Here is a 24,080-nt window from a genome sequence, read left to right as displayed (position 1 = left end):
GCCGTGCGTCGCCGTCTGACTCGGTTGGAAGTGTATTAATCTGTGTATCGGCTGTTCTGTGGGAGGTGAGAGCGGCTGCGGCTTAAACACTCGGCGCGCGGTGTTGACAGAGCAGATCTCGGCACAGTCCTCGGGACAGATGCTAAGATAATGTGCTTTGGAAACACGACGCCGCCGACGGCTCGGCAGCCGCGCCACACACATACTGTTTGATACCAGGAGATATGAAGCTGTTAGACAACTCAGATTCACCAGAAACAACACAGGAGAGAGGCCTGATCCTGATCTGAGGCTGAGGGAAAGAGTTTGGTTCCTCTGACCGACCGAATCCTCTCATAAAGAATCCTCCTTCACACTCAGAAATACATCTCTGTTCAGAGATAAAGCATAAACAAAAACACAAAGACTTGAGCACCTCGCATCTTTTTTTTCTTCTTGGCCCGGCGAGGAGCTCCTTCCTGCCTGGAGAGCATGAAGTGTTTCCTTTTTTAGTGCAACAGCAGAGCTTTATATCCATTTCTGAACATGCTGGTCACATGTTCAAGCCCAGTTTGTGTCAGAGTGAAGGATCGGTGCTGAGATATCTTTGTATTCAGAGGAGAGAAGACATTTAAAGGAGAATATAAGTGCAGATACACTGAAACAAAGAGATGTTTCCCTCTTTTTTTTAAATTCATGCAAAGCTCTGCAGTCATTAGAGAGGTCATCATTCAGTGATTTGCGATATCACTGATTTTCAATCCGATCCAATACCAAGTAAAACCAAAGGTGATTGCCGATACCAATACCGATACATTTTACAAAAGCCTCATGTGTGAAGAGGGGGAAACAAGAAAATAGATAGTGATGCAATGACACTAAAACACTAGACTATCTTTCTTTGATTTCATTTGAATTGTCAGTGGCAGTAAACACTGAAAAGTAGACATAATGCAGGGGTGTAACCATGGTATTGGGGGGCAAGGGGCCCAAATGAGAGCCCTTCCCCAGAAGTGCATTTGCCATATGAAAATTAGTTTCAAATTTGGTTACAAGGATTACATTGACCGCTTGACTTAACATTTAAAGGAATAGTCTGCATTTTCTCTGAGATAGCATCAAATAAATCACAGATTGTCTTTTTCTTTATATACTGTATATTATTATATATTAGAAACACTTTCTTTCAATAATAACATCCCAACTTTTATCCTCCTACTCTCATTAGGTCTGTGAGTTGAGCTGTATGTGTGTGTTTGTGTGTGTGTATGTGTGGAAAGGGCGCATTGATTTACACAACCGTAATTCACAGAAGCAGATGTAGTCCCTTCCAACCAGTGGGAAACAGGAATAACTGTCTACTGTGATGAAAACAGTTGTTTTTTTCGAGGTAAATTCATGCAAAACAGCTGATGCACGTCTCCGTCGGGGGCAGTTTTTCATCAAGCAGTCTCTGCATTTGCCTCGAAAGCAACTCCATCTCATAACGTTGTGTTATTATCTCATAGCGTGGTGAATGTGCAGGTCACAACTTGTTCACCAGAGCGTTTTGGAGTTGTTGGATTGTGTATTTGATGAGGGAAACCAAGAAATCCCATGAGCCTCCGTAGCGTAGCTCTGAGCTGCTCGCGGCTCTGCTCTGCCGTTCCGAAAATAGCTTGCACCAACAATTACGAACCTACTCCTAAGACTATATTGATTATGGCAATTGGCCAATTTGCCAAAATGTATGAACTATCCCTTTAACAACAAATTAGTGCAGACTGGTGATAGTATTGTACCTTATTATGAGTGTTGATAGTCTAACATCTGAAATGAACCCCTCCAGTGCCATTATGTATCTTATCTATCTATCTATCTATCTATCTATCTATCTATCTATCTATCTATCTATCTATCTATCTATCTATCTATCTATCTATCTATCTATCTATCTATCTATCTATCTATCTATCCGTTTTTTCTCCCCCACCTTGCAGGCGTCCTGTGGAACCTGTCGTCGTGCGACGCGGTGAAGATGACCATCATCCGCGACGCCCTCGCCACGCTGACCAACACCATCGTCATCCCCCACTCGGGCTGGAGCAGCGTCTCGCACCGCGAAGAGCACAAGATCAAGTTCCAGACGTCGCTGCTGCTGCGCAACACCACCGGCTGCCTGAGGTGAGGAGCGAATCAAACGCACCCCTCACTGATTAGCCCCCTTTATATGATGTAAAAGTCTTCAGATATATAACATTTAAAAAAAACAAAACAACATCACTGCTGTCATTATTGTAATTATTTATCAAAGCACGTTATATCTTTTGATGAGAAGGCTTATGCATATTAATCACCACCCGTCTCTACAGTCAGATCTGTCCCAAACAGATAGAAATCCCTCCTCGTCTCTTAATGGAAATAGATTGAGCAAAGTCCTGCGCCTTCCTGAGCCTGTTGAGTTGGCGGGCGTGCCGTCGGCTCATTAAATCGATTCTCGCTTTGAAATGCAACGATGACTTTTGGATTTATTGGTCGTCGGCGCTGCAGTTTTTCTGTCTGCGCTTCATCTTAATGATTCTGTAAAACCACAGCCCATAATGACTCGTTGTATAATCTGTCAATAAGAGGCTCTGTAACGGAGAGGAGGCGAGGAGGACGAGTGATGTGTGTGTTGTCGGAGTCAAAGCTCAGGTTTATGAATTTAAATACACTTCTTCAAACAGAATCTCAGGAAACTTTTGTAAATAACAGGAAGAATCACACAGCGATGGATGTTTCTGTCCAGAACTTACTGGAATGATCCATTTTTCAGATGTTTTCCATGAAACATGATGCACTTCTGTCTGTACTGTAGCTTTACTTGAAATCTTTCAGCCGTGCTCTGCTCTGCAGCGATCGGTCACAGCTTCTGAATTATAAACCCGCTGAGCTGCAGACGTCATTGTTCAGTGTCGGGAGCCAATCAGGCCCAGGCCCAGGTGTGTTTCCTGAAATAGTCTGTGACCGAGACGAGCTGTCTCTGCAAAACCCAAAAAACTTTTGATTTTAACAAACTAAATCAAATTTGAACAACTTTATTGCACGTGTTTGCTACACGCTGTCGGGCTGGTCCGTCTCTCTCCACCAGCAGCAGCAGCTTTAAAAACATCGTCTCTATGCACACAGCCTCGAGCGTTCCTCTCCAGCCGAGCCTTTAGATTGATGGTATAGAAAGAAATGCATTGTGGGAGCTGGGGCTGCTGTTGTGCAGTCTTCTCATGTCAGCTTCTCCATTAGCAGCAGCTGAAGGTTCCTATTGGAGGAGCGGCCGCCTCCTTTACTGTATCCAGGCAGGTTTGAAGCCACCCTGTGGGGGAATCCACACACTGCACCTCCAGTCTCAGCTCATGTGTGGCTTCTGTGTGTGTGTGTGTGTGTGTGTGTGTCATGTGCATGTGTGTGTGTGTGTGTGTGTGTGTTAGGAACCTGAGCTCAGCAGGGGAGGAGGCGAGGAGTCAGCTGCGTTGCTGTGAAGGTCTGATTGACTCACTGCTCCACGTCCTCAAAGCCTGCGTCAACACCTCCGACTACGACAGCAAGGTGCTGCAAACACACACACACACACACACTCACACACACACACACACACACACACACACACACACACTCACACTCACGCACACACACACACACACATATGCTATTCAGTGGAGACTTTACACCTAAACCTCTGCCACGTTCTCCACCCTGAAATATGATAAATGTAGTTAAGTCCCCAATAATGTGCCCTAAGCCTTTGAGTTGTAGTTTAATGAGATTCCACAGGGAAGGAGTCAGTTTGTATTAATTGTTAATCTTTATATGATTATCTAGAGGCTGTTTCTTTAAGTTAAATGTATCATTCATTTCATTTCATTTCATTTATTGGATCTCCATTAGCACCAGCACATTAGCATAGCTACTGTATTCTTCCTGGAGTCCAAACATTAATTCCAAATTGTCTGTTATATTCTTCCAAATGCATCAAGGAAATAACAAAAACAGCTAATACAGTCACAACACATACTGTAGATACAATCATACAGTAGATGCAGACATACGTATAACACAAGACATAATACACCAGAATCCGTAAATATATACATGCAAGGGTAAAACAATATAGCAAAACATACAAACAGATACCAAAATAGTAAGAGAATTGAAGCTGAGTGTCAGAAAGTGAAAATTTGTGGTTGGAAATGTGATTTTATTTCAGTTTTGTTCATCTTTGACAAATGTTTCACCATGACAACAGTGTTTTTTATATCACGCGGGTTCAACGTCACACAATAAATAACAAACTCTTTAGGATTTCTACAGGTTAGAAAGGATTTCATAAGAGAAAACCTGTTTTTATTGATTTACCGGTCATTTGAAACATCCAAACAAACAACAAATGAAAGGTAATATTCTGTTTCCTATGTGATTGATTGTGTTGACTCTATTTCCTCTCCTCTAGCGCCACCCTCAGGCTCAAACATTGAAACACACTGGTGACAAGAGATGATGTTTCTCCTCAGATCGTGGAGAACAGCGTGTGCACCCTGAGGAACCTCTCGTACCGGCTGGAGGTGGAGATGCCCTCCTCCCGTCTCCTTAGCAACCAGGAGCTGGACACGCTGCTGGGCTTCTCCTTCCCGACCAAGGAGCTGGACTACCTCTGCTGGGGGAAGAGGAGGCGGGGCAGGAAGCGGGGCGGTTGGCCCGACGACAAGGTAAACGGAGAGGGACGAGGAGGGGCGGGGCTTCCCGAGAGGTGATCGAGGTCAGGGGAGCGGAGCGGCGCAGGTCCGTTTTAGAATAATTAGAGAGAATTAGAAGAAGAACCTAGTTTTACAACCAGAGGGTACTCGGAATTCACTAATGGATGAATAAATGCGATTACGTACATCCTGAAAGGCGACGTTAATCGAGTTTTCACAAGAACAGCTCTAGTTGTTCAACATTTTTGCAAATTCGCCTATTGTCATAATCCCTATATTCAGTGAACACAATGGAGGTGAATGGTACAGGTCCCCTGTCCCTCAAAACCCATCAAATACACAATCCAGCAACTCCAAAACACTCGCACCTTTACAACGCTATGAAATAATCGTGTATAATTATGTAACATTACGACACATGAAGCAAATATTCGGAACTACTTGAGCTTTTGAAATCACTCCGCCCAGCAGCCGTGTCTGGAATGTAGTTCCAGCTGCATTTGCCTCGAAAACAACTCCATCTCCTAGACAACTTCTGGTTTTGGAGTTGTTGGATTGTGTATTTGATGAGTTTGATGAGGGACAGGGGACCTGTACCATTCACCTCCATTGTGTTCACTGAGCAGCTCGCGTCTCTGCCCCGCTGATCTCAAAACAACATGCACCGATAATTAAAGGTAATGAACCTAGTCCTATGACTATATAGGATTATGGCAATAGGCGAATATGCCAAAATGTTGAACTATCCCTTTAAGCCAGAGAGTCGAAGAGAAAACCCGAGAAAAGAGAAATAAAACAATTATAAAGAACTTCTCCTTCCCGACCAAGGAGCTGGACTACCTCTGCTGGGGGAAGAGGAGGCGGGGCAGGAAGCCTTTACAAGGTAAACGGCTGGGCTGCGGAGGGGCGAGGAGGGGCGGGGCTTCCTGAGAGGTGATCGAGGTCAGGGGAGCGGAGCCGCCCGCGCAGGTCCGTTTTAGAATAATTAGAGAGAATTAGAAGAAGAACCTAGTTTTACAACCAGAGGGTACTCGGAATTCACTAATGGATGAATAAATGCGATTACATACATCCTGAAAGGCGACGTTAATCGAGTTTTCACAAGAACAGCTCTAGTTGTTGGAGTTGATTAAATGAATGTGACCTAGATCCTGAAACAAAACAGCTCTTGAGTCAATGAGCTACCTTCGTTAAAGGTCTAACGGTGCTGTAACAATCTCCCGCAGTGGGACGACGTGGGGCCCATCCCGGGCTTCTCCCAGCCGCTGAGAGGGGCCGAGCTGCTGTGGCACCCCATGGTGGTGAAGCCGTACCTCAACCTGCTGGCCGAGAGCTCCAACCCCGCCACGCTGGAGGGGGCCGCCGGCTCGCTGCAGAACCTCTCGGCCGGAAACTGGAAGGTGGGACGGCTCTGATTTTAAAGACCCCCTAAACCAAAAATAGATTTTTTTTTTAAATTATTAAAGCAGAAGTAAGTGATCCGGTGGTTTTGGCTAACTTCTTGACAGCAGATGGAGTTAGCAGTCCCCGCCCTCGTCCCTACGTCACCACATTCACGCGCATCCCTTGGCTGCACACACAGAGGACTGCCCCTTTATGCCGTTCTCTGTCTTATTTCTTGTCAAAATGTCTCATTTCTAGTCAAAACTAATCTCTCTCCACTTAAAATAAGACTCATCACCTAAAAATTAACTTGTTTTTAGATCATTTCCACTTGTTTCAAACTAATTTTCACTTGAAATAAGTAGAAAAATCTGCCAGTGAAAGCAGGTTTTTTGTGCTTGTAATAAGAAAGAAAAACTTGATCCACTGGCAGATTTTTCTACTTATTTCAAGTGAAAATCTGCTTGAAAGAAGTAAAAAGTGTCTAAAAACAAGCTGCTTTTTATGTGATGAGTCTTATTTTAAGTAGAATGAGATTTGTTTTGACTAGAAATGAAATTTTTGACTAGAAATAAGACAAATATTCTTGGTAAGATACTTGAGTTTTTGCAGAAAGTTTTCTCCTCGGCTTACAGCAGAGCAGAGTGACTGACAGACCCGTGTTTCAGACCAAACACTCTATAGAAGTGATTGCTGTTGGAAGATATAACTAATTAAGACTTATATTAACACAAATATTCCGCTTACTTCTGCTTTAACTTGTCAATGTAGTGTTTGCATATGCATGAATATTCATAGAACCTGGATTTTTCAATGAGGGAGAAACAGTAGACGTGTTTTTAGCCTCTTTAAGAGTTTTTCTAAACAGCTTTTTTGTGGGAAAGCAGTTTTAATCAAAAGATAGTCATAGCAGAGCATTTTTACAAATTATAAATTGCCTCTTTAGGGGGACTTTAACACAGGTAAGTTGTCAAAATCTAAAATCTAAATCTAGAGGCTTTACGTGGATGATTGTGTGTGTGTGTGTGTGTGTGTGTGTGTGTGTGTGTGTGTGTGCAGTTTTCGGCCTACATCCGAGCGGCGGTGCGGAAGGAGAAAGGTCTGCCCATCCTGGTGGAGCTGCTGAGGATGGACAACGACCGGGTGGTCTGCTCCGTGGCGACAGCGCTCCGCAACATGGCGCTGGACGGACGCAACAAGGAGCTGATAGGTCCAAACGCTCACACACACACTCACACACAAGATTATTATAGTTTCCATTTTTCCATTTTTATTTAGTTTTCTTTTTAATTTCAGTTTAGTTTTAGTTATTTTCAGTTTACTAAATTATTTTTTCACTGCTAGTTTTAGTTCTAGTCTATAATAACCCTGCACCACACACATATACACAACAGGGTTAACAGATTGATCCCAGCTCAGCTGAGAAACTCAAACTGCGAAAAGATCCTCTTCACACTTCAGTCAGAAACATCAACAGCTTGTTTTTGAAACAGGTTTTTTTCCTATGAGACCACAGACAGAGTGACATCCATCACACTCAGCTCTGACATGGTGACAACACATCGCCCTCTTGTGGACAACAGCTGTGTGGCAAAGCAGGGAGTCACTGAGCTTCCATGCAAAACAAACAGACAAAAGCAACACAATCTCTACTAATCTTAAACTTAAAGGGATAGTAGCATTTTTTTAAAAGTGGGGTTGTATGATCTACAAATAGCCCCTAAGTACTTTAATTGCAGTAGAAGACTCTCTGCACTCCTCCCGTTAGCAACGCCAGCCCATAATAGCCCTGCCCAGAGATTTACAACATACTGTACATTGTTGTGAATGGACCCAAAGAAACGGCCTATTTTCACGGCCTAAAAGAGGTTTTACGTGAAAAAAAAAACACAGTTCCATTGTTCGCTATAATATAATTTTTTCCAGCCCCTCAAAGTGCAGGAAAAACACAGTTTTTATTTGGACCTAACCAACTCACGTATCCCTCCGCCCAGGGTTAGCGCCCACCGATCAGCAGTTGATCAGGTCCAAATAAAAATGTGTTTTTCCTGCACTTTGAGGGGCTGGAAAAAATTATATTATAGCGAACAATGGAACTGTGTATTTTTTTTTCAGGTAAAACCTCTTTTAGGCCGTGAAAATAGGCCGTTTCTTTGGGTCCATTCACAACAATGTATGTTGTAAATCTCTGGGCAGGGCTATTATGGGCTGGCGTTGCTAACGGGAGGAGTGCAGAGAGTCTTCCACTGCAATTAAAGTACTTAGGGGCTATTTGTAGATCATACAATCCCACTTTTAAAAAATGCTACTATCCCTTTAAAATATCTCTGTCTGTTTTATTCTCTCCTCCTGTAGGAAAGTACGCCATGCGGGATCTGGTGAACCGGTTGCCCGGCAACAGTCCCACCGTGCTGTCGGACGACACCGTAGCATCCGTCTGCTGCACGCTGCACGAGGTCACCAGCCGCAACATGGAGAACGCCAAAGCTTTAGCCGACAGCGGCGGCATCGAGAAGCTGGTGAACATCAGCAAAGGACGAGGGAAAGGGTACGAGACTTCAGGAGAAACTTAAAGGGATAGTTCAACATTTTGGCAAATTGGCCCATTCCCATAATCCCAATAGTTTTAGCAGTAGGTTCATTACTTTTAATTGACAGTGCAAGCTATTTTTAGAACGGCAGAGCAGAGCTGCTAGCTGCTCAGAGCTACGCTACAGAGGCTAATGGGATTTCTTGGTTTCTCTCATCAAATCCCAACAAATCCCATTATGAGATAATAACGGAACGTTACTGAGCCGTTTTAGAGGTAAATACAGAGTCTGCTTGCTGAAAAACTGTCCCTGAAGGCATCGTGCATCAGCGGTTTTGCATGAATTTCCCTCTAAAACAACTCTGTGTGGTAACGTTGTGTTATTATCTCATAGCGTGGTGAATGTGCAGGTCACAACTTGTCCACCAGAGCGTTTTGGAGTTGTTGGATTGTGTATTTGATGAGTTTGATGAGGGAAACCAAGAAATTCCATGAGCCTCCGTAGCGTAGCTCTGAGCTGCTCGCGGCTCTGCTCCGCCGTTCTAAAAATAGCTTGCACCGACAATTACGAACCTACTGCTAAAACTATAGGGATTATGGCAATGGGTCAATTTGCCAAAATGTTGAACTATGACCGGGGTTGACGGTGAATTTTCAAAATCTTTCACTCATCGCTGTGACGACTTTGTGCCGCAGGTATTCGATGAAGGTGGTGAAGGCGGCGGCTCAGGTGCTGAACACGCTGTGGCAGTACCGGGAGCTGAGGAGCCTCTACAAACAGGTCAGACCCAGCAGCAGATACCGTATGTGAAGCCCAGTTAAGTCCGTTAATTCATCTGCACCACACTCTGCAAAGCAATTACAGAGTGAGATTTGTCCCAGAATCATTTCTGCGAAGCTTTGCAAAAACATTAAAGAGGCTGCACGACACAGATTCATGTAAACACGGTGTTGGAGTCGACTGTTCACAAAAAGCTCTGGTGAAATAATAAAGATTTTTTTACTCATTAAAAAAAATAACTAAATATTTCATCTTTGGTGCAGGATGGATGGAACTACACCCACTTCGTCACCCCCGTCTCCACCCTGGAGCGAGACCGCTACCGCTCACAGCCGACCCTGCCCACCAGCCCTCTGCAGATGTCCCCCGTCATCCAATCAGGTGAGAGATCGGACTCGGAGCGAGGCCGGAGAGCCGGCAGGAGAGTATAAATCTGTCCCCGATGATGTTTTGATGTCGTCGTCGTTGTTTCAACTCAGGTGGCAGCGCCACGTCGTCCCCGGCGATGCTGGGGATAAGAGGGCACGGCTCCAACTATCAGAGGGCGCAGTCATCTATGCAACTCGACACTTATTACGGAGACAACAGTTTACACAAACAGCAGTACACAGGTGTGTGTTGGTGTCTATGTCCAGCCTCCTTCTTTATGTGTCTTTATGCTCATGTTTTCTTCCCATCTCTCTCCCAAACTCTCCACCTCAGGGTCTGAGAAGAAAACCCCGTATTTCATTGGGACGTATTCTTCCCAGTCAGGGGAGGACTTGAGAAGGTCCCAGGTGAGAACTGGTTTTAGTTGCATTAAAGTTTAGTTTAGTTTATCTATTTGTTTCATTCATTGGAAAAAAAAGAAAAGAAAAATAGTTCAACACAAAAATATAATGCAACTCCTGAATGAAAGGGGGCAGAAAGAAGGAAATAAGCTCCCTTCTTTCTGCCCCCTTAATGTTGTCTACCCCTTTTTTCAAGAAATCCTTTACATATGACATAATATATGTATCAAAGCAAAGAAGAAGAAAAAAAATAGAATAAAATAAATTAAAATAATGTCTGCAGACCAGCCATCTACGTCTGAAACATGTCGCTATGCAACATTTTTTATATCATCTGTGAACTTCTATTTTTACAAATACTTACCACATGTATACTTATGCAGATATATATTACATACTGTATGTCTATGTTTATCTACTCCACCATGTCTCAAACACATACATAAATATATACATACACACATATATAAAGATACAAACATATACATACAGTACATACACACACACATACGTACACACATCCACATACATACTGTAAGGAGAGATTGTTTCCTCCAGTGGCTCCAACCTGCCCTCTAGTGGATGATGAACATATTTGCAAACCATGGATGTGAATACAAAAATCATTACAATTAAAGGTCCAGTTTGTAAAATGAGGGGAAAACAGTGACATCTAGCATTCTGGTTCTATTATTTATCTATAAATAATTCTATTCTTTATTTATGAACGTTAAACTCTTGAAACGTGCTCTCTGGTTGGCTGGATTTTCCATTCCGTACAAACATGGCGGCGCAAGATGGCGATACTCTCTAAGCAAGACCCTTGCTATATGTATATATTAAGAAGAATTATAAGGCTGTGAAAACCAAACAGATTTTATTTTATAGTGATTATACACTTATACAAACATATTCATTGGTAGTATATTCAGATTTTGCCAATAAACCATGACAAATATTACACACTGGACCTTTAATTCTCAATATTCTAAACTAAATAATGTTAAAGCCTGTGATAAGTCTTAGAACAACATTATTAGTCCTCAAGGCAGCTGCTTCTGCTGTTCCACCTGCATGCGGCAGGCATGATACCAGGAAAAAACACCTAATTACTGGGAAAAAAAGAAGATTAAAAAGAAGGAGACTGTCTTTTGCATGCAGAGGGCCGCAGATCTGGAACGAGCTAGATGAGAGCCTGAAGGTGGAGACGTCCATCTCCATTTTCAAGAAAAAGCTAAAAATGTAATTACTTAGTTTATATATAGTATATAAGCTGCAACCATTGAACATCTGAACCATAGTAAATTGAATGTAAATTTAATTATCATCTGCTTTTTTATCTACATGTTATGAAAAGCTTCTGTTGGTACTCTAGGCTCGGGGTCCACGTTGTCTAATGTCTGTTAATGTTTCATGTATTGTATTGTTAGTTTTGTACGTGCTTTATTGTTGTGTGTGTGTGTGTGTGTATTCATACTGTTAATGTTTCATGTGTATTGTAGTCTTGTATAGACACAGTCGGCAAGCAAGGAAACGTCACTTCCGGTTAGGGCCGTGGGGGAAAACAAACCGCGTCCCCCATACACACTCATGCAAAAACGCGGCATTTTAAACCTTTGTCAAAGGCTTTTTCGCCGTCCTGTCTTAGTTTTAATCACATGTATGTGCTGACAGAGAGCTATATTTTTAGAAACTCATCACGATCTGGGTCGATTGTTGTCCGTACATTTAAAAATATTAGGTATTTCACAGTCAGTCATATTTGTCTTCCCCCACGGATCTGACGCTCTCTTAGTCGCCGCCGGCCGGCTCTAGACACTCGTAGACACTGCCTGAGTTATTGTGTATTATTTTGCACCGCAAATAAATTCAAAAACCACAACCTGAACTTTTATATCGGAACTTCGCTCATCTTCTCCAAACGTGTAACGCTCTGACCGGAAGTGAAGGTTGCCGACCCTGCTGACTCGGTGTAGGCTATGGCTGTGAAAACTTTATATTTTAAGATGTACGGACAGCAATCGACCCAGATCGTGATGAGTTTTCTAATATATAGCTCTTTGTCAGCACATACATGTGATTAAAACTAAGACAGGACGGCGAACAAGCGTTTGACAAAGGTTTAAAATGCAGCCTTTTTGCATGAGTGTGTATGGGGAAAACGGTTTGTTTTCCCCCACGGCCCTGACCGGAAGTGACGTTTCCTTGCTTGCCGACTGTGTCTATATGCTGTATTGTTTTGTGTTATATGTATCCAGGCTTTTGGAAGCTTCAATGGGAGACCTGATTCACACAAAATATGTGTTGTATGTGTCTGTGTGTGTGTGTGTGTGAATAAACCTTTCAAGTTCAAGTTCAAGTTCAACCCTCTCCTGTGTCCCTCCCCCATGCAGCATCCAGAGCCATTCTACGACGAGCCCGACAGGAAGAACTACAACAGCTACGGGATGTACCTGTCGTCCCCGCAGGGCTACGGCGAGGACCAGTACGAGGACGAGCCGGTCCACCTCACCCCGTCCTCCCCCGAAGGCTACGCCGGCCAGTCGCTCCAGTTCAAAGCCAACACCAACTACGTGGACTTCTACTCCACCACGCGGAGGCCTTCCACCCGGGCCAACAAGTTCACCGGCTCCCCTGACTCCTGGGTGTAAGGGACGGAGGAGCCCACGCCGAGCTTTTTTTCCCCCGTGCGTGGTGGTGTGCGTGAGGTTCGCTGTGTGTGTGAAAGGCCGAGGACGCATGTGAATGTGTGTGTGCAATCTGTGTTGAAAACTGTGCTGAATGAGCAGGGCTCGGTGTGTGTGACCTGCAGCTTTTGACTTGGAGAAGAAGCCGTGTTCAATAATGCAGATAATCACCAACTGTTCCTTTAAACGGACAGAGCTCCAGCTGAAACCAATCTTGACTTGCCAGGCGGCCGAACAGGAATCAGATGAGGTTTTCAAGCATGTACCGAGACGCCAGGTAGGACAACGTTATCTGTGTTATTAGGAACGCCGACTGACTGAGCAGAGAGATGGACGTAGTCAGAAGCTGCTCTGTGGGAAACAAAAGACCCGCCGGCCCCCCGACTTCGCTGTTTACCAGAGTGTTTGTTAACGTCAACCGATTTCATTTTTCTCTGCAGTTAAAGTGTGCAGTGTGTTGGCTTTATAACATAAATATTGTTCGCCAGCATCGTCTTGAATGGGAGAGAAAAAGAAATTCCAGAAAGTGCGAATCCTGTATAGATGAAAAGAAAAAAAGAAGAAAAAAAGACACCACACCTGGGCCAAATGTTATTTACCAGTAATTCATGGCACCACACAGGATAAAAGTCTCTCTGAGGAGGATTTCTTCATATTATTTGAGGTTCGACAGAGAAACTGACTCTAGGGAACCTTTAAAGACTCAGAGAGCCGAGGTCACGTCGCTGACCCTCTCATGTTTGGCCAAAAGTGCAGTATATCATAAAGTATGTGAAATATGTGACGAAAACATGTGAAAAATCTATTTGTACAGATACAATGGTTGAACCGTCCTGTTACATTGTTGTATTCAATATGTAGAACTTTATATGTGATTGTGTGAAGAAGATTTTTCTATTATTTATGATTATTTTTAATTAATTTCCTTGTGACCTGACCAAAATACCCATCTGTCTGTTCTGTCCAGCACTGATGATGATGATGATGATGACGATGTGCAATGTTACAGAGGGAAATATATGTATAGGGATTAAAGATTATATCATGATGACACCATGCCTTTAGTCTTATTTTGACCTGATAATAAAAAAATGAAGAGATTCATCTGAGCATCAAGTGTACAGTAGGTGTGAGTCAGAGACAAAAAGACACAAATGGAACCAAAAAAACAAACATTTCAGCACCTTTACGCAAAATAAAAATACGTAAAAAGATGAAATGCCGAACATTAAATCCTGACGACACTCTGACATGCACCAAAGAATATAAGATGATTTAAATGACACTTAAATTGCTTTTTATTTAACATCCTAACATAAAGTCAACACTGAAAAACTTTGAGTATTTAACTGAAAGTGCAACTTTTTATTTCAAAGACAATGGATACAAATGTTTCCTCATGTCTGGTGTGTTTCAAAAGCCAAAAAGAAAAGAAAAAAAAAATATATATATATATATATAAAATTTAAATATAAACCTCTACCATTTCCATGCTTCTCGAAAATCATGTGATGTCATTGGTTCAATTTGATAATCTGTTATGTTTACACTGAGGAGAAAGCAATGATAAAGTTTACACATGCATGCATTTTTAAGATAACCCTATTTCTCTCCAACCTACAATAGCCTGTGTGTCAGTGCGAGAATTTAAATAAAGAGTTTGTCACCTCTAAATACTTTTTTTTCTAACTATAGCCTAATCTTTATTTTGGCCTTTGACAAGTGTCCATTGATGGGTTGTGTGTGTGTGTGTGTGGCCTTTTAGTGTTGTTAGAGTGCAGGAATCAGTAGCAGGTCCACACACCACACATGTGGATGATCAACTCCTCCTCCTCCTCTTCACCTCCAGGTGTCGCTGTCAAAGCAAGGGCAAAGCTTCTTTGGGCTCGTTGCTCTACTAGGCCATCTACTGGCCAAAAAGAATTAAACAGGAAAAAAAATATTACAATGATATAGTGGTCTGTAGTGTAGCTATATATGTATTTAGTTATATATTTGAACGTTTTACTGGTTTAAATAGGCGATTTGTGTCCATAGAGAGTCATAAGGGAAAGTGGGAATGAGGGTGAGGGCTGTCTATAAATAAATGTAACATGCTGTGTCTCTTCTTTACTGGTATCATGACTCGTGACGGTCGTGACTGTTAACGTGGGTTGTGGGGCAGTGGATGTGCTTGTTGAACTTGTGGAATCATTTTTATTCAGAATATAGATAATACTCTTGAAACACATGTTGCAATCGATGCAGAAATACCACAGGATGCAGGGGAACCTCCACTATAGCTATAGACCAGAGCGGCTTTTTTATGCAAATGAGAATGACTGAGGCATTCTGGGTAATTTAGGGGCAGCACCCGGCATTTTTACATTGCACTCAGTGGCTTTTTAATGTTTAATTTTTTGTTTCTTTTGTAGCACTATGTCTCATAATTATTTTTGACACCCTCTTTGAAACCCACCGTTCACGCTATCTCGAAAAATTACAATTAATTAATCTAGCGGTATGCTCCTTTAGCCTCCCACAATGATCAATGACTCCACACAGTGACCAGAAATGTCTGACCCAGACATCTACACGTATTTGGTGGAATCACCGGGGAGGTTTTGGCTCAGTGTTGTCTGTAAATAGCCTGTTAAAAGCCAACTTTTTGTTAGTTAGTTTGTCAAGCCAGTTAGGCTGAACTTTTCAATGGAGGGATGCAAACAACTACGGTATTTAATAATACCTATAATATATAATAATATAGTGTTGGTACCCCTTTCAGTGTATATATGTATATATTTTTTGTTTGTCTATTTATTCAGGGTATATACAGGAATCTTGAAGTTAATTCTAAAACCTTTTTAAGACTTTTTCAAGACCTTCTCAATATTTTTTAATACCTCACCGCCGCTTCAAGCTGTAACCATTTACATCAGTGACACTTTTAACTTAACAGTTCTAGTTTGTGATAAAGACTATAGACCACTATGATGCTACAGAATTTAAAATAGGCTGGGATAATAAATAGAAGGCAAAGTTTGTAATAAAAAAAAAAAATTAAAAAAACATTGCTCCACTCTCAAAAAACCAAAACAACAATCTTCTTTTCTTTTTTACGTACCGGTTCATCTTTGTTTTTTAATAAAATGAATCATTTCACACACTTTCACAATGTTTTTTAGGACTCAAACTCTTGGACAGCTAATTCAGAAAAAATACCTTGAAAATTTAAGACTTTATAAAGTCATGGAAAGACTTTTTAATACTTTTTAAGGGTCTTAATTTTCCAAAAATTGATTTATCACCTTTTAATACTTTTCAAGACCCCGCGGATACCCTATGTTTGTATATATAAATGTTTAATAAAAAAAAAATGGAGGGATGCCGGGCGCTGCCCCTAAATTACCCAGGATGCATCAGTCATTCTCATTTGCATAAAAAAGCCGTTTACTTCCTGGATTACTCGACGCGCGCTTCGAAGCCTCGGCACTCGGCACGGCAAGAAAGACCCAGCACTAGTGACAAGATGTCGGACGAGGGTAAACTGTTCGTCGGAGGCCTGAGCTTCGACACCAACGAGGACTCTCTGGCTGCGGCCTTCGGCGAGTACGGAACCATCGAAAAGGTGGATGTGATCCGAGACAAAGAGACGGGCAGGTCTCGCGGTTTCGGCTTCGTGAAATACGACAACGCAGAAGACGCCAAGGATGCAATGGACGCCATGAACGGCAAGACCCTCGACGGCCGGGCTATCCGTGTGGATGAAGCCGGACGGGGCGGCGGCGGCGGCGGGCGCGGCAGAGGAGGAGGAGGTTTCGGAGGACCACGCGGCGGCGGCGGCAGATTCGGTGGTTCCCGGGGCGGCGGATACAACGGAGACCGGGGCTACGGAGACCGGAGCTACGGCGACAGGAGCTACGGCGGTGGAGAGAGGAGCTATGGCGGCGGAGAGAGGAGCTATGGCGGCGGCGGCGGCGGCGGCTACAGGAGCGGGGGATACTCCTCAGGCGGCGGCGGCGGCGGCGGCTACAGAGGAAACAGGGGACAGGGTGGATACGACGACTAAACATCTATCTCCCTGATCTTTAATTACAATACATCTATAATCTGACTAAATCCACAAGTCCCTATGTGGGGGCTCAATGACTCTCCACGTGGCTTTTCGTTGAACAGCCATCACCATCGCTGTAGACTTTTTGTCCAGCACGTTAAAGTGTTTCCTCATTTAATTCCTTAGTTTTTGAGTTTGTTTTTTTTTATATTGAAATATCCGATGGGGCTTGTTTGGTTTTCTTTTTTTGTTCTGTTATTCCCCCTCTCAGTCTCTGTGACTCGCCTACCTCCTGTCAGGTTTTAAACTGAGTGAGGAAAGATCCATTTACTCTAGAAAATACTTTTGGGGGATTTTATGCTAAATTCCTTAGCTGGGGCTCCTGTGTGTTCAATTTCCCAAAAGAGTGAATTCCTTTCAGACTGGTGAACTACATGTGGCCGGCTGTTGAAGTTGCAAATTGCAGCATGCTACAGTCTGTCCAAGGTATCTTCTGTGCTCTGCTCAACATCTGCATTTTAAATGTGCTGTAAAATGGACTAATCTTGTTTAAGTGATCGAAAATGTAACTTCGTTTCCCCAAAGTAATATCTCAACCGGGAACAGTTTTGTACTTTATGTTCTTTGTATGATCAACCTTTTTTTTTCTTTGTTTGGCTTCATGGAGCCTATTAAACAGACTGTGGGGAAAAAAAAAACGAGAACTTCGCTCCAAGTTTCTGTAAGTGCGACAAAACTTTAACTAAACTGACGAGCAAAGTTTATGAAGAAGCTGTTGAAGCTGCAGAGACGTGCTGGCGTAGAAAGAGACGTTGGAATCCGCTCCGTGTGTCCATGGTAACAAAGACAGCAGCTAACAGCTAGCTCAGCAGCTAACAGGCATAGCTGTTAGCTGCTGAGCTAGCTGTTAGCCATAGATATATAAACATTTTTATATCTATGGCTAACAGCTAGCTCAGCAGCTAACAGCCATAGATATATATCCGTATCTTTTGCATAGCTGTTAGCTGCTGAGCTAGCTGTTAGCCATAGATTAGATATATAAACGTTTATATATCTATGGCTAACAGCTAGCTCAGCAGCTAACAGCTAGCTCAGCAGCTAACAGCTATGCACCTGTGTCTAGGCGGGAGAAGGACTTTGACCTTATCTGGATGAAAACAAGTAGTGGCAGCTCTTCTGTCCAGCAATACACACTTGAAGCTTCACTTTTCATACTAACTAACTAACGCGACTGCCACAGCCAGCGGTAAAGAGACATTTTAGCTTTTATATTTTATAAGATATATTTTTTGTAAGAACCACAATTAATAAATAGGTTATATATTTCAGTGAATATCTAATTGTTCTTAGCATTTGTTAGATAACTTTCTTTGCCCAATAAATTAAAACATGTTGTAACTAGGCTAGAGAAAACACATTTACATCAAAAAATAAATGTTTCACAATGAACCAATCAGGACCAAGCGGATCCGATGGACCTGGACGGAGCTGCAGAGAAAAGAGGAGAGGTGAGGACCGGACTGGACTTGGTGCTAACAGTATGTGGAGATATGTAGTGTGTGTTCATGCAGACAGGCTGGATTGTTTACTTTGTACTTTTTTGTTTTAGAGTAGGTGACCACTCTAGTTATCTTACCTGTTGTGTTTTTTTTTTACATTGTAGTAAAAAGTAAAAACTACAGCCACTTTATGTAAAACTCTTTATTTTTAACACAATATTTGCATCAATACTTTTTCTCCAGCTAACAGTCTTTAATATTTTTTAATCTGTGTAGTGTCAGTGTGACAATTAGAATCACTTTATTACTTTATAACTTTGTTTTCAATGTAAACTGTTTTTCTGTGATTTAAAACTAACCTGATGTAATTCTCTGCTTTGACCAGCAGATGGCGCCAAACCAGCATCTGGAGCCAGGAGTGACCACCTCAATGTTTCTGGAGAAAACACAATGTAGCCTAAGTGTGATTCGTAGCTGAAGTGTTGCAGCTCAAACATTTCTAAATGTCAGGATGAGTGTGACTAAATGTTTTTTTTGTGTATGTGTTGTCCCAGGTGGAGAGTCAGAGGTGTTTGGAGATGAAGCAGGAGGAGCTGGCTGACTGTCTGCACAGCAGTAAGAGCATTTCTTTATTTGTCATTAATGGGAGTTTGTTTTTCTGGGGTTCACCTCATTTTTCTGTAGCCATGAGTACATATAGGTTTGTATATGACCAGCTAATTGTAACTGTACATACTAAAGCTATGGTCAACAATACATGTGGTTTAAATTTAAAGTGTTTTATCTTTTATATATCCACAATTTTCTGAACGTCATCTATGGTCAAAACCGGTTTTGCCGGTTCAGTGGAATTGTACATTACGTTTACATGGTTTTCAGTTGTTGTCATAGTTGTGGTAAACGCATGGATCTATTAACGCTGGCTTTTAACACGGGTGTCAATTTGTGTGATATCCACTGTTAAAAGCTGGTGTGATGATCCATGCGTTTTACAGATTTTCATTGAAAAAAAAAAATCCATGCATTTACCGCAACTACCGAAACCACGGAAACGTAAACATAAAATTCCACCGGAAGAGCAAAACAGGCTTACGTTCGGAAAAAGGTGGATATAAACAACTTCTGTCTATTTATTGCATCTTTACTTGTTTTATTGTTTATGTATTTGACTGTCACAGACTCATTTACTCAAGATGTCTCCATGACGTCCTCCAGGAGCCAGGGAGCACAGATCTGTCTTTACTTCAGGTTTGGTTTTTATTTTGTACTTATTTTCATTTACAAACAACTTTACATTGATCCCATCCCTGGTTTGTGCCATGTGCTTCACTGGGTAAGTCGGCCATCTTGTAGACCAGGCCATGTGGCTGCAGGTGAGTCAAGTCTGATGTACTGCTGCTTGGTTGGAACGAAGACCTGCAGCCACATGGCCTGGTCTACAAGATGGCCGACTTACCCAGTGAAGCTCATGGGATGGATCAAGGTTAAACAATGTAAAGTTGATTGTAAATGAAAATAAAAACCAAACCTGAAGTAAAGACAGATCAGTGCTCCATGGCTCCTGGAGGACGTCACCTCGTTGGAGTGTCAAGGAGACATCTTGAGTAAATGAGTCTGTGACAGTATAACAAGCAATAAGGCAAGATGCAATAAGTGGTTTATATATAAAAGATACAAAACTTTCAAATTTTTTAGGTTTTTATTTTGTACTTATTTTACAAACAACTTTACATTGTTTAACCTTGATCCCTCCCTGGTTTGTGCCATGTGCTTCACTGGGTAAGTCGGCCATCTTGTAGACGAGGCCATGTGGCTGCAGGTGTTTGTTCCAACCAAGCAGCAGCACACCAGAAGTGCTCTTGGTTGAAACAAACACCTGCAGCCACATGGCCTCGTCTACAAGATGGCCGACTTACCCAGTGAAGCACATGTCACAAACCAGGGATGGATCTAGGCTGACAAGCATTTCCACACGATTAACATTGTTGAGTCTTCAATGTCTTCTTTGAACCAGGTGGTGAAGTTCTTCTGGACTCAAGGTCGACAGCAGCTCCTGAAAGAGAGAACATGGACAAGCAGTGTTAGACAGGACTACCTGCAGCTCATGCTGAATGTGTCCTTTGTCTTTCAGACTGAACAAGATGGAGTGAGATGGAGGTAACTGTGTGACTATGTGTCTTGTGGAAGTAAATAAAGATTGCTGTGTATATTCAACAGTATGCTTTGAGTGTTTCTTACCAAGTAGAGGTGGCAGTAGTAGAAGCACATGGTAGCCAGTCAGCTCAGGGTTGAAAACCTGCAAAAGAGACAAAAATAGAGTGAAACAAACACATCAAATGAATAAAAACCTTAAGTAAAAGATGTAAGATGCCTGGTCTTTGAGCAAAGTCGCTGTCGCTTCCGCTCCAGTGCAGAATGACTATTTGTAGGACACTGCTCCTCTGGTTGCTGCAGTTGATCGTCAGGACAGGAGTGAAGACACCTGTGCTCGGCCAATGGAGAAGCAGCTCCACCTTCCTGGATGACGTCATCTCTTCAGCTCAACATTCAATCTGTGTTCTAACTATAGCCTAATCTTTATTTTGGCCACCTGTGTGGATGATGTCCTCAAGCAATAAGGCAAAGATGCAATAGACAGACACAAGTTGTGGTAGAAAAAAATACAAATACAAAAATTGAATAGACAATCACAAACACATGTATTGTTGACCATATATTTATATATATACACACACACACATGGCTACACATCAATGAAAAACAAACTACCCTTGTGTGTGTTCAGCTAGAAACACTTGCCTGGATCAGCACTGATCAGCACCGTCAAACAGCACCTGATCTATGCTGTATGAGTCTATGCTAGAAATAGACGCCTAGATCTGCATGGTGCTGATCTATGTGTCTGTTTCTAGCTGAAAATGAGCCAAACTAGCTATAGAGCCAAACAGCATAGATCAGCAGCATCATGCTATACCTGCAGATATACATAAACACATGTATTGTTGACCATAACTTTAGTATGTACAGTTACAATGAACTGGTCATATATAAACCTACTGAATACACACATGGCTACACATCAATGAGGTCTCAAAGGGAACCCCAGAAAAACATTTAGAAATGCTCATTATTTACTCTTTGTTTTTGTATACTTTTATATATTGCTCTTCCCCAGGCACAACAGTATTGATATGTACATAAGTGTTAATAAAGTTTAAAAAAAAGAAGAAAAAGTTGATTACCAGCTGTGTGGACCTGCTACTGATTCCACCCACACACACAACCCATCAGGACAGTCCTGCTACAAATACCAATCGCCAATTACAAGAAAGGGTGTTGTTTAATTTCTTAATTCTTCTATTCATTGTGTTACTGAGATAGGCTCTATCTCTAGACCTCTAGATCGCTAGACCTCTAGATCTCTAGACCTCTAGATCTCTAGACCTCTAGATCTCTAGCTGGAAAAGGAGACAAACTAGCTATAGAGTCAAACAGCATAGATCAGCGTCATGCTGTTCTCATGATGCTAGAAAAGGTTGAGGGGTCTGTCGGTCCCTGAACACCAGGATCCTCTCACAATCATCACTTCCAATTTTTTTTTTTTTTTTGGTATCATCTCGTCGTGGTGTAATGGAGTTGTTCCTTGCCTGTCAACGCAGTGGTCGCGAGATCGAGACCGTGCACAGTTTTCATCATCATCATAAACAATCTGATCAACAAAGACCAACCAAACATGTCAATGAAGGAGACTGTCATAATTATTCATTTACTCATCTTCATGAGAAAACTCCATCTCTTCAGCTCAACATTCAAACACTCTGCAGTACAAAGTCCACATGTTGATACCTGGAGCTGCTGGTGGTCTGGTGGCGCAGTGGAACATCTCATGTTAATGGCTATGCAGATCGCTGGATTGAGACCATGTGCTGACTTTAGTTTGTGCATGGTTTGTATATGGTGCTGAGCCACAGTACGAGTCCAGTTGTTAGTGGATAGTAGTGCAGTGGATCGGCTACTTGCCTGTCAACACAGCTGACAGCTTTTCTTATGTATGTTGTTGTGCAGCCGTATGAGTCAGTACAAGTTCCAACACATCTCATCTTATCTTAGATCTGGTGTTGGTGTAGTGGATCTCACTTTGGCTTTGGACTCAAGAGATTGTTGGTTCGAGTCCTGGTGTTGGCTTCTTGGTTTTCTCCTTCTTTGTATGTGCTGCTTTGACGATGTCAGATACACTATGACCAGTGACTCTGTCACACTGAATAATGGTTGAGTGGGTTCTGATGCTGCTTTGAGTACAGCAGATCATGGGTTCGATCCCCAGGGTAGCTGGTGAGAAGTTTTCTCCTTAAGTTTCTTTGTAGCTGCTCTGACGATGTCAAATACACTATGACCAGTAGGTTGTCTCGGGGTCGGTGGTTGAGTGTGTTGCGTTACAGCTTTGGGTGCAGCAGACCATGGGTTCGGTACCCAGGGGGGACTGTGGGAGGTTTTCTCCTTAAGTTTCTTTGTAGCTGCTTTGACGATGTCAAATACACTATGACCAATGTCTCTGTCACACCGATTAATGGTACAGTGGTTACCGCTGCCGCTTTGGGTGTAGCAGACCATGGGTTCGATCCCCATGGGGGACAGACAGAGAGTAAGAAGGCTGGTTGGAGTGATGCATGAAAAGTGAGTAAATAAGTGGGATTTTATTGACTTTATTACTTAAAAATACAATAATTGTTAATAATAGTTCTTACTTTAGTTTATTTGTATTTACTATTTACTTTTAGTTACTTATTATTACTTTTTTTTTCTACTTTTATCTAGTCAATTCTACTTTTAGTTCCTATTTTAGGACCTATTTAATCACATTCATTCACGCATTCACTCAGACGGACGAACAACACAACATAGAGACGAACAACACAACACAGAGACGAACGAGACGAACGACACATAAGTCGGGCCCAGTCGGGTCGGGTCGGGTCGGGTCGGGTCGGGTCAGGTCAGGTCGAGTCGGGTCGTGACCGGCAGGGGCCGGTCATTAGTCGGTAACGCCCTTGTCCGGCCTTCTTCTGTCCCACCGTTGGGGAGGGGAGGGGACTGCTCCCACTGGGGCTCGAACCCGTGATCTTCGCTACCCAAAGCGGTAACGCAACACACTCGACCACCGAGCCCGAGACAATGCACTGGTCATAGTGTATTTGACATCGTCAAAGCAGCTACAAAGAAACTTAAGGAGAAAATCTCTCTCTGTCCCCCATGGGGATCGAACCCATGGTCTGCTGCACCCAGCGCAACCCACTGTACCATTAATCTGTGTGACAAAGACAATGGTCATAGTGTATTTGACATCGTCAAAGCAGCTACAAAGAAACTTAAGGAGAAAACTTCTCACCAGCTACCCTGGGGATTGAACCCATGATCTGCTGTACTCAGAGCAGCGTCACAACCCACTCAACCATTAATCTGTGTGACAGAGTGATTGTTCATAGTGTATCTGACATCGTCAAAGCAGCACGTACAAAGAAACTTAAGGAGAAAACCAAGAAGCCAACACCAGGACTCAAACCAACAATCTCTTGAGTCCAAAGCCAAAGCAAGATCCACTACACCAGCACCAGATCTGAGATGAAATGAGATGTGTTGGAACTTGTACTGACTCATACGGCTGCACAACATCACATAACAAAAGCTGTCAGCTGTGTTGACAGGTAAGTA

The 24,080-nt window shown here is 42.5% G+C and overlaps 1 protein-coding gene across 4 annotated transcripts in view; it reads left to right on the top strand.

Annotated features, from left to right (window-relative positions):
• LOC146990937 (plakophilin-4-like) overlaps positions 1 to 13,376 on the top strand; it is a 56,757-nt gene extending 43,381 nt beyond the window's left edge. For all 4 annotated transcript variants that reach the window (XM_085801661.1, XM_085801653.1, XM_085801646.1 and 1 more), the window contains exons 12-22: positions 1,959 to 2,142; positions 3,423 to 3,540; positions 4,503 to 4,697; positions 5,912 to 6,085; positions 7,128 to 7,278; positions 8,424 to 8,616; positions 9,295 to 9,379; positions 9,643 to 9,760; positions 9,859 to 9,990; positions 10,082 to 10,155; positions 12,543 to 13,376. In XM_085801661.1, coding sequence (XP_085657787.1) covers positions 1,959 to 2,142; positions 3,423 to 3,540; positions 4,503 to 4,697; positions 5,912 to 6,085; positions 7,128 to 7,278; positions 8,424 to 8,616; positions 9,295 to 9,379; positions 9,643 to 9,760; positions 9,859 to 9,990; positions 10,082 to 10,155; positions 12,543 to 12,800 — 1,682 coding nt within the window. In that variant the 3' untranslated portion in view covers positions 12,801 to 13,376. The remainder of the gene's footprint in view (positions 1 to 1,958; positions 2,143 to 3,422; positions 3,541 to 4,502; positions 4,698 to 5,911; positions 6,086 to 7,127; positions 7,279 to 8,423; positions 8,617 to 9,294; positions 9,380 to 9,642; positions 9,761 to 9,858; positions 9,991 to 10,081; positions 10,156 to 12,542) is intronic.
• Positions 13,377 to 24,080: the final 10,704 nt, after the last annotated feature.

Source organism: Trachurus japonicus, chromosome 2, assembly GCF_045865225.1.
Source record: "Trachurus japonicus isolate A0001 chromosome 2, Traja_1.0".
In the NCBI taxonomy this organism is placed as follows: Eukaryota; Metazoa; Chordata; class Actinopteri; order Carangiformes; family Carangidae; genus Trachurus; species Trachurus japonicus.
This window is presented reverse-complemented; position numbering and strand designations above follow the sequence as displayed.